The following is a 10,781-nucleotide window of genomic DNA, read 5'->3' on the forward strand; positions in this document are numbered from 1 at the left end:
CTCACCACCACTGCAAACCCAGTCTGGCAGCTATGTCCTTCAGGACTTGACCAGTTCGGTCAATGGTGGTACTACTGCGCCATTTTTGTTGATGGATATTGAAGTCCCCCACCCAATGTACATTCTGTGCCCTTCCACAAGTGGTGTTCAACATGGAGGAGTACTGATTCAGCAGCTGAGAGAGGGCGGTTGGTGTTAATAAGCCCATGTTTGACTCAAAGCCATGTGACTTCATAAGGTCCGGAGACAACGTTGACTACACACCGACTGTATACCATTGTGCCCCCACCTATGGTGAGTCTGTCCTGCCAGTGGGATAGGACGATGGTGATTGAGGAGTCTGGGACATTGGCTGATAGGTATGCTCCTTTAAGAATGACTATGTCAGGCTATTGATTGACTAGTTTGAGAGGTAGTGCTCCAAAATTTTGCACCAGTCCCCAAATATTAGTGAGTAGGACTTTGCAGGGTCGACTGGGCTGGGTGTTATTTGTCATATACTGATTCGATGCCAAGATCACAGCTGAGTGATTTGTCTGGTTTTATGCATTTGTTCCATTCTAGCCATTTTTGATACAACTGAGTGACTTGCTAGGCCAATTCAGAGTCAACTGCATTGGTGTGTCCAGACCAAGTAAGGATGGTAGGTTTCCTTCCCTAAAGAACATTAATGAACCAGCTTCCTGGTCACTTTTACTGATACCAGCATTAAAAAAAAAAAATTCAAATTCTCAAACTGCCATGGTTGGATTTGAACACACTTCCTCTAGATTATTTGTCAAATGCTAATCCAGTAACATAACCACTATGCTACCGTACCCCACTTAACCTCAAAGCGACCACAGAGACAGCACTTACTCTCCAGTAAGCATAGTTGGGCAGCAGCACATAAGATAGATAGATATTGTCAGAAACAAAGAGGCTTTAGCTACCAAGCTATAAGACCAGTAAAGTGGCAAAATTACAGGGAATAGGGATCCCCTTGCCTACAGCCACAATATTATGAGAAATGGTGGGGAAAATGGTTATGTGGGGAATGAGGGACATGTTAATGCAGTGGGAAAATGGATGTAGACAGCAGAGCCATTAATATTCAAGTCCACTTGACTTCAACACCAAATTGAAAGAGGCTGGATTAACTGATGGATGAGAAAACAAATAAAAGGCAGTCAAAAGAGACATATAAAGCAAAATTATTAGAAAACATGTTCAAATATCAGAAAACTTATAACTCAAATACCACCACAATCAGACTGTGAGAAGTCCTTTGTACACAATGCATCAACACCAAAGTTAGAAAAAATATTCAATCTGATTGCACTAGAGAGGGGACAAAGGAGATTTACAAGGATGTTGCCATGACTGGAGAATTTTAGCTATGAGGAAAGATTGGATAGGCTGGGGCTGTTTTCTGTGGAACAGAGGAGGCTGAAGGGAGACTTGATTGAGGTGTATAAAATTATGAGGGACCTATTTCCCCTAGCAGAGAGGTCAATAACCAGGGGCAATAGATTTAAAATAATTGGTAGAAGGATTAGAAGGGAGTTGAGATCTTTTTTCATCCAGAGGATGGTAGGGGTCTGGAACTCACTGCCTGAAAGAGTGGTAGAGGCAGAAACCCTCATCACATTTAAAAAGTACTTTGTATATGCACTTGAAGTGTTGTAAGCTGCAAGGCTACGGCCCAAGAGCTAGAAAGTGGGATTGGGCTGAATAACTCTTCTTTGGCTGGCACAGACACAATGGGCCGAATGGCCTCCTTCTGTGCCATACCTTTCTATGAGTCTATGATTCCTGCACACAAAACGAGTAATTTTGTTTATACAGAAACATGGTGCCATTTGTGTAACCATCATCATGCAAGATTACGAGTGGCTACTAAATGCCAATTTTTTTTAACAGTTGCTGAAATAAAATGAACTTTTAAGTGTGTATAGTTTTGAGCATTTATTATATTAATGGCAATGGCATCATTCTGTTTCACTTTTCATTGAAGGAACAATGGCCAAAATAAACCTCCTGATTATACACACACGTTTGATCATTATTACCTACCTGTCACCTCATTTGTGGAGAATACCTGTCCAAAACTTGGCTACTACATTAGTAACAGAAAAACTATGCTGGGCGTAGGAATTTTTAATTTGTCAATGGAGAGAATCTGGTGAAAGATATGTGTTCATAATATAATTCATTTTTATCTTATGTGAAGAGAGCTATTAAAACCCAGCTGCTAAATTATAAAGACGATATTCAGTCTTATTAAGGATTACAGTCACAAATTTGGAACTGCCATAGATACTTTCTTAGGCCCAGTGGCATCAGTCGCTTTCATAAGTCTTTCTTTTATGTGATTTGACTCTGCCCTTGATCTACCCAGGAGTGCGACAATGGTACTCCCTCGTGACCTGAACCAGATATTTGTATCTTTCTCCTCTGTCCTTTCAATCGCTCTGAAAGTAGACTAAGCAAACACTTGGTTAGACGAGGCTGAATACAACTCAAGCTGCTTTATTTCACAGCGACTGAACATGCAGAGCAGCAGTTATGATTGGCTTTGCTTATGTCAATTAGTACAACTTATCGGTGTGTAATAATACAAAAATAATGAACACTCTATGCTTTCCAGCGTCAGTGGGCTGCTATACTGGACTTAAAAATAATTTAGAAATATTCTCTCCTGCACTCCAACTTTCTTTTATCTTTTACTGTCGGATTGCTTTGCAGCATTTGGCTTCAGAAACCTCTGCTTAACTATGCCTGTGTTGTTTTATTATCTCTCACCATTCACAGCCAGAAAAGGCCTGCCAGACCTTCAGTGAAGCACCTGGGACCAGGGAATCGCCAACACAATGAGGATGAGCTGATAATTATAGAGATAAGCTAAGAAATTGCATACTATTTATAGCAAGATGGAAATATTGGAATAGGCGTAGGCCATTCACCCCTCGAGCGTGTTCCACCATTCAATTAGATCATGGTTGATCTGTACCTCAACTCCATTTACCCGCTTTGTTCCATATCCCTTGATCAACATTAAAAGCTAGCTCATTAACATGTTAACTACCTCTATTCTCGTGATCCATGGCCCCAAACTCCACTCGAATTACAGAGGCGTTTCCCTGCTATCTGCCACAAGGAAAGTCATCGCAAGAATCCTCCTCAATCACCTTCTCCCAGTGGCCGAAGAGCTCCTCCCAGAGTCGCAATGCGGATTCCGCCCACTAAGGGGCACAATGGACATGATCTTCACCACACATCAATTACAAGAGAAATGCAGGGAACAGTACCAACCGCTGTACATGGCCTTCTTTGATCTCACAAAGGCCGTCAACCGTGAGGGATTATGGAGTGTCCTCAAATTTGGCTGCCCTCAAAAGTTTGTCACCATCCTCTGCCTGCTTCACGACGACATGCAAGCCGTGATCCTGACAAACGGTTCCACCCCAGACCCAATTCAGGTACAAACCGGGGTCAAGCAAGGCTGTCATTGCACCAACCCTCTTCTCAATCTTCCTTGCTGCAATGCTCCATCTCACCCTCAGTAAGCTCCTCGCTGGAGTGGAGCTAATTTACAGAACGGGAAACTGTTCAACCTCCATCGCCTCCAGTCCAGATCCAAGGTCGTCCCATCCTCTGTCATCGAACTACAGTATGCAGACAACGCTTGCGTCTGTGCTCACTCGGAGGCCATCATCAACACCTTCACCGAAGCGTCCGAGAGCATGGGCCTTGCACTAAACATCCGTAAGACAAAGATCCTCTACCAACCAGCCCCCGCCACACAGTACTGCCCCCCGATTATCAAAATCCACGACAAGGCCTTGGACAACATGGACCACTTTCCATACCTCAGGAGCCTACTGTCAACAAGGGCAGACGTCGACGACGAAGTCCAACACTGACTTCAGTGTGCCAGTGCAGCCTTCGGTCGCCTGAGGAAGAGAGTGTTTGAAGACCAGGACCTCAAACCCGGCACGGAGCTCATTGTCTACAGAGCAGCAGTGATACCCACCCTGCTGTATGCCTCAGAGACATGGACCATTTAGAGCAGGCACCTCAAAGCACTGGAGAGGTACCACCAATGCTGCCTCCGCAAGATCCTGCAAATCCATTGGCAGGATAGGCGCACCGACGTCAGTGTTCTTGCTCAGGCAACATCCCCAGCATCGAAGCTTTGACCAGGCTCGATCAGCTCCGATGGACGGGTCACATTGTCTGCATGCCCGATACGAGACTCCCAAAACAAGCACTCTACTTGGAGCTCGGCAAGAAAGCCCCAGGTGGGCAGAGGAAACGCTTCAAGGACACCTTCAAAGCCTCCTTGAAAAAGGAGTAACATCCCCACCTACTGCTGGGAATCCCTAGCCCAGGACCACACAAAGTGGAGGAGAAGCATCCGGGAAGGCACCGAACACCTAGAGTCTCTTCCCCGGGAGCAAGCGGAAGCCAAGCACAGGCACTGCAAAGAGCGCACGTCAACCCAAGCACCCCACCCACCCGCCCCTTCAACCACTGTCTGCCCCACCTGTAACAGAGACTGTAGGTTCTGCATTGGACTAATCAGTCACCTGCAAACTCATTTTTAATGTGGAAGCAAGTGATCCTTGGTTCCGAGGGACTGCCTAAGAAGAGAAACTACCTCTAATCTCAGAACTCTTTCTAAAATTTGCATGAATACATATGCTTTAAAACACATTTAAAGTAACTCTTTTACCAAATTTTTTCCACAGAAAAGATTTGGGAAAAAGTCAAACGATGCCAAGACATGATAATTAATATGCTTGGCCATACAAGTTTCTATTTAGACACTAGAGAAAATGTGGTTTTATCATCGGTGGTAGGAAAAATAATGGAATCCCTACTAAAGAAGATAGACTATCTGGAAACCAAAAACATAGTAATGAATAGTCAGCATGGATTTCAAAAGGGAAAGTCTTGCTCGACCAACCGCATTGAATCTTTTGAAGAGCTAACAGAGAGTAGACAATGGTAATGCAATAGATGTAATTTATCTAGATTTTCCAAAGGCCTTCGATAAGGTACCCCATAATAGACTGATGAACAAGGTCAGAGAATGTGGAGTCAGAGGACAAGTAGCAGAATGGATAGCTCGCTGGCTTCAAGACAGAAAGCAGAGTAGGGGTAAAGGTAGCTATTCACAGTGACAGGTGGGTAGTGGTGTTCCACAAGGATCAGTGCTGGGACCACTGTTGTTCACAATTTATATTAACGATTTCGACTTTGGAATCAAAAACAATTTCTAAATTTGCGGATGACACCAAACAGAGGAGAACTGCAACAAATTACAGGAGAACATTAATAAACTTGCAGAATGAAGTTCAACACATATAAATGAGAGTTATATGTTGGTACGAAGAATAGGGAGGTCACTTATCACTTGGAGGGTGGGGGTCTAGGTGGGGTAGAGGAACAAAGGGATCTCAGAGTACAAATACAAATCACTAAAAGTTGTGACACAGGTTAGCAAGGCCATTAAAAAAAAAAAAGAGGAGCACTAGGGTTTATTTTTAGCGGTATAGAATTAAAAAGTAGGGAAGTTATGCTAAACCTGTATCGAACCTTGGTTAGACCAGTTCTGGTTGCCATATTATAAAAGGGATATAGAGGCACTAGAGAGGTTGTAGAGATTTACAAGGATGATACCAGAAATGCAAGGGTATACATATCAGGAAAGGATGAACAGGCTAGGCCTCTTTTCCCCTTGAAAAAAGAAAGCTGAGGGGGTGACCTAATAGAGGTCTTTAAAATTATGAAAGGTTTCAGTAGAGCAGATAGAGAAAGAATGTTTCCACTTGCGGGGAAGAGCATAACTAGAGGCCATCAATATAAGAAATCCAATGGGGAATTCAGAAGAAGCTTCTTTACCAAAGGAGTGGCGAGAATGTGGAACTCTCTACCACAGGGAGTGGTTGAAGCGAATAGTATAGACGCATTGAAGGAGAGGCTAGACAAGTATGAGGGAGAAGGGAATAGAGGGTTCTGTCGATAGATTTAGATGAAAGACTCGAGTGATATAAACGCCGGCTTGGACTGGTCGGGCTGAATGGCCTGTTTCTGTGCTGTATATCCTATGTAAAATATAACAAAGAATTAAATGAAAGTCTCAACAGAGATTAGATTCTATAAAATTAATTATAAAAAAGTGTAGAATGGATCCATACGAGAAACTGCAAAGGCCAATGCATACCAAAAGAAATTACTCCATTGAAATCACTTCCAATTACATTTTTAAATTATAGTTGGACACTTCTATTCCATTTTTACTAGAAGCATGTATCATGGTGGATAGATAGCCAAAACACTCCCTGTACAAGATGGAATTCTTACTGAAGGATCAATGACTGGCATATGTAATAATCTGTGGTTAATAATCCAAAAATAAATCAGTTTATATTATAAACAAATGTATCTTTTTGTATATGCATATCTGCAGCACAAGATTTTAACGTACATGCATACATATAACTACATACAATTGCTGGAATACATGATTTATGCTGTGTACATAATTCATAAAATCTAGTTGTGCATATCATGTATACATAAAGTCAATGCACTGTATACTACAAATAATCCATAGAATATATGAATTGCATTGTACAGCATGCTCGCAAATGAAAGCAACTGAAGCACAGATGTCCGGATATTCAATTAGGGAGTGGAAAGTGGAACAAGCTAGAAGCCATAAAAACAGGAAGTAGTGCCAGTAAGAAAGCTTCACATTGAAAACTTTGCTGGCTTTGATGTCAAACTTCTGTATCTTTCCAGATCTAGTTAGTTACAATCTATTTTAGTTTTCTTACATATCACACAGCTAATTAACTTTGAAAGCATAGTTTGACACAAAATTCCCATGTATAGTAAATGTTAATTATGGAAAAGAAATGGGGCGATAACAGACATAAGTGATTCTGATGTCCTCCAAATAATCAGGCATGAAAACCCCAAACATACACCTAGCATCTATATTTCTAACAAGGCTTTTAGCTATGCCTTTTTTTGTTCCAAGTTTTACCATTGTAACCTGATTCACCATTATTTAACAATGCTACCAAGGCCTATTGATATCTGGACCATATGACATTTTAATGTTTTTTAAAAAATACAAGCTTATAGCACTAAACCAAACATCAGAGGACAGGAAGAGGGTTTTCAATTTGAAAAACAGCATTTCAAATGAATGGGTTAGTTACAGCTCAGGATTAAGCACACACAAATAAAGGTCAGCTGGTGTTTGAAACTCGTTAACTCAGATCAACTCTCAGCCTGTTGCCTTTTCTTACTATATAATACGGTAGATGTTGGAGGTGTTAATCACTTGGTTAAGTTTGCTTTGCTCCAGTGGGAGGATATTGCAGTCACTGCTCTTGATGGTGGGAGGCAGCCATTTTATCAGTGTTGCACCTTGATTAGAATTGGCTTTATGAAGAAAATCATTGAGAATGACCCCAACAGACCCACAGGGAGGTCTGCTTTTGATTCTCTTTTCGGTGTTTAAAATGTTCAGAATCAACCCATCTGTAAAAGACTATTAAAGTGGCATTGACCTTTAACTTGCAGTTGTCGAAGAGCTACTGGGCTAATATTGTGCGCTGCACTGTTTGAATAAGTAATTATAACAATTAGTTTTGCACAAAAAAGACATCGAAGGTGGTTTATTATGATGCCTGTACGAAAATGCAAATTGATACAAATCGTATTACATTAACTTTGATTTTCCAGTCATTGCATTAGTCTGTTGGGTCAAAAGCCTCTTTATATCAGCGAGTAATATAAAAACGAAGCCGAGAAGGACGAGTGGGACAAATGTTGAAAGCACACAATAATGAAATGTACTTCTTATGACAAACATTGTTGTTTTTTTTAAACGACGCTAGATGGCAATCAAACCGGGGGAAATTCAGTAACAAACGTGTAACAGTTAAGCCAAGCCAAACTAATGTCCAACTCCTAAATTGTTGGAATAAATTACTTAACGTTTGGTGCAAACACCACGGGAGGAGGGGGAGGGGGAGGGGGGTGGGGCGAGGGCGAAATGTCTCAATTTCTCGTCAATATCCGTGCGTTTGCATCAGTCTGTGGACCAGGAAACGAAAACAGGGATCTCAACTTCCGCATTTCAATTTTTTGCTCCAAAATCGGCGTTTAAAATCTCAAAGCTTTTAATTAAAAATTCGAGGGCAGTAGAACTTTAAGCAGCCTTCCCACGCACGGTCTAATTATTACGGAGAATGGAGATGCTCCTGAAGCCAGAATTGGGTCCAAGTTGTGACACGCAGGTGGCAGGCTCAGCAAATGCAGCAATAAATAGGCGGCATGGAACCGGCAACTTTCGGGGCTCGCGGTGCTGGTGCAAGAGTCTGTAAAACGAAGACGTGTTTGTCTATCCTGATCCTCGGCTTCCATCTCTCCCGAACTTCTATAAATCGGTTGATTTTTTTTGTTTTCTCTTTTCGCCCCCCCTTCCTTTTTTTAAGGGAAGGCGCGTGTGTGACCAGCGGCCTGTTGTTACTTCTTTTAAAGACTCTTGGTTTCTCCTTCACAATTGCCCGTTTCTCCTCCGCGCGTACCAGCCCAGACACGCACACAGCCCCACCGTGCTGATGGCCAGCCCCAGCACCAGCGCCAGCGCGTCTCCACCGTCCAAAGCCTGGGCTCCGGGGAGCAGAGCCAAGAAACATGCCCCGACCGTCAGCAAACTCCACCAGGAAGCCATGTTCTCGCATGTGGCAGTCGGATCACTTGATCGCTTGCTATCAGATGATCGTCCTCGACTTCCGCCCGCAGCCTTGACGCTTTTTTTTTCTCCCCACGGCTTAAAGCGGCAGGACGTCAACAAGCCACGATTGAGCAGCAATTAGAGGCAATCAACCATCAGCCCGCTTTCGTGGTCTTAAATTGCCAGCGTGTACAGGGCAGTTTGCAAATTATGCACTTTCATTTCGTCTTTTTAGAAGACGTCCCAGCAAACAATAGACTCCGAATTGGCAGATTCGATTATGTGATTAGATCGCTGCATTCTCCTAAAAAATACCTTAAAACTGACACCTTTGTTTTTTTCTTTAACATAATGGTGAATGAGTGATAACAGCTATGGAAATAAAACTTACTTTTTTTTAGCAATTTCTGTCAACAATATGAGGAGCAATAGCTCCGACCATAGGTTGGGAGGAGTATATTTTTTGAAACAATTTAAATGAATGGATGGAAAATCAGGTCCTGTGGATCTGCAATTCCCCGGCTCCCTGCGAATGCTATTATGCGCCGGGGGTGCTTACTGTGAAAATCATCCGTGCATTACCTTGGGATTCATCTTGAATGAACCATCAGAACAGGCAGATGGATCTTGGGGTTTAATGTCTCATCTGACGGACAGCATCTTCCACAATGCAGCAGTCCTTCAGCATTTTTGTCTGTAATGGAAATTTATTAAATTGTGTCTTGCAATTCACAGCACACACAGGATTTAAATGGGTTACTGCTAGCTATTTCTGTCAGCTGCAGAGAATACACAACTCAGACTGGTTAATAATTATCTATAGGTTGTTCCTGTGTATCAATGGTTGCCTAACGTGCGAATGGCTTTTAACTGCAAGGCCTAGAAATTAATCTCTGGCGGTGTCTCACCTCCTGACTCCCCAAAGCCTTTCCACCATCTACAAGGCACAAGGAGTGTGATGGAATACTCTCCACTTGCCTGGATGAGTGCAGCTCCAACAACACTCAAGAAGCTCGACACCATCCAGGACAAAGCAGCCTGCTTGATTGGCACCCCATCCACCACCTTAAACATTCACTCCCTCCACCACCGATGTACCGCGGCTGCAGCGTGTACCATCTACAAGATGCACTGCAGCAACTCACCAAGGCTTCTTCGGCAGCACCTCTTCCACCTAGAAGGACAAGGGCAGCAGGCGCATGGGAATACCACCACCTCCAAGTTCCCCTCCAAGTCACACACCATCCTGACTTAGAAGTATATCGCCGATCCTTCATCGTCGCTGGGTCAAAATCCTGGAACTCCCTACCTAACAGCACTGTGGGCAGATTGCCTGCCTCTCTTCCGCGGCCATGTTCGCGCCTGGGTGGCCATGGAGATGGAGCACGCGGTGTCCGCTGGTACTTCTGCGACCGGTGGGCACCGTGGGGACTGGAGTGCATAATCGATTTGGACAACCAAATTTTAATTTGATTTGTTAAGGTTTATTTAAAGTTTTATTAGTTACAGTTTATTTGTTTATTTTGCTTGGTCCAACCAAAAGAGGAACAGCACTGTGGGAGTACCTTCGCCACACGGACTGCAGTGGTTCAAGAAAGCAGCTCACCAGCACCTTCTCAAGGGCAACTAGGGATGGGCAATAAATGCTGGCATTGCCAGCGACGCCCTGGTCCCATAAATGAATAAAAAAAACAAAAAAACAGGTGGTATCAGATCGGCTGCCCGTTATACGCAGCGCCGATCCGATACTGCACGTTTTGTGTCACCGTCCGAGAGGAATTTCTAGGCCCAGCAGTCTTAGCACTATTCTGTCCAGCAGTATCCCTGTTAAAGGCAAAGGTCCCGTGGTGGGATGAAGTTGACTTGCAGATGACTGGAATCAGCTTGGAGTATTGATGAACTAATGTCCAGTTTCATCAGCTGGGAGTTTGACAAGATACATCAGTTGAGAGCAAAGAAGGAGTGCCTCATCTGGCAGAAGGATCGTCCAACTGATTCACAAAGACAGACAATTTTTAGAACTTAACTTTCTGGGTCA

At 43.2% G+C, this 10,781-nt stretch overlaps 1 protein-coding gene across 1 annotated transcript; it reads right to left on the reverse strand.

Moving 5' to 3' along the window:
* Nucleotides 1-6,395: 6,395 nt before the first annotated feature.
* Nucleotides 6,396-8,917, reverse strand: LOC147106229 (small integral membrane protein 30). Its single transcript, XM_086009152.1, has one exon. It carries the CDS (start codon nt 8,738-8,740, stop codon nt 8,564-8,566), a length of 177 nt encoding a protein of 58 aa, XP_085865278.1. The 5' UTR covers nt 8,741-8,917; the 3' UTR covers nt 6,396-8,563.
* Nucleotides 8,918-10,781: the final 1,864 nt, after the last annotated feature.

The sequence above is a fragment of the Somniosus microcephalus genome, chromosome 16, assembly GCF_052327205.1.
Source record: "Somniosus microcephalus isolate GS21.2 chromosome 16, FLI_Smic_1.0, whole genome shotgun sequence".
Taxonomy (NCBI): Eukaryota; Metazoa; Chordata; class Chondrichthyes; order Squaliformes; family Somniosidae; genus Somniosus; species Somniosus microcephalus.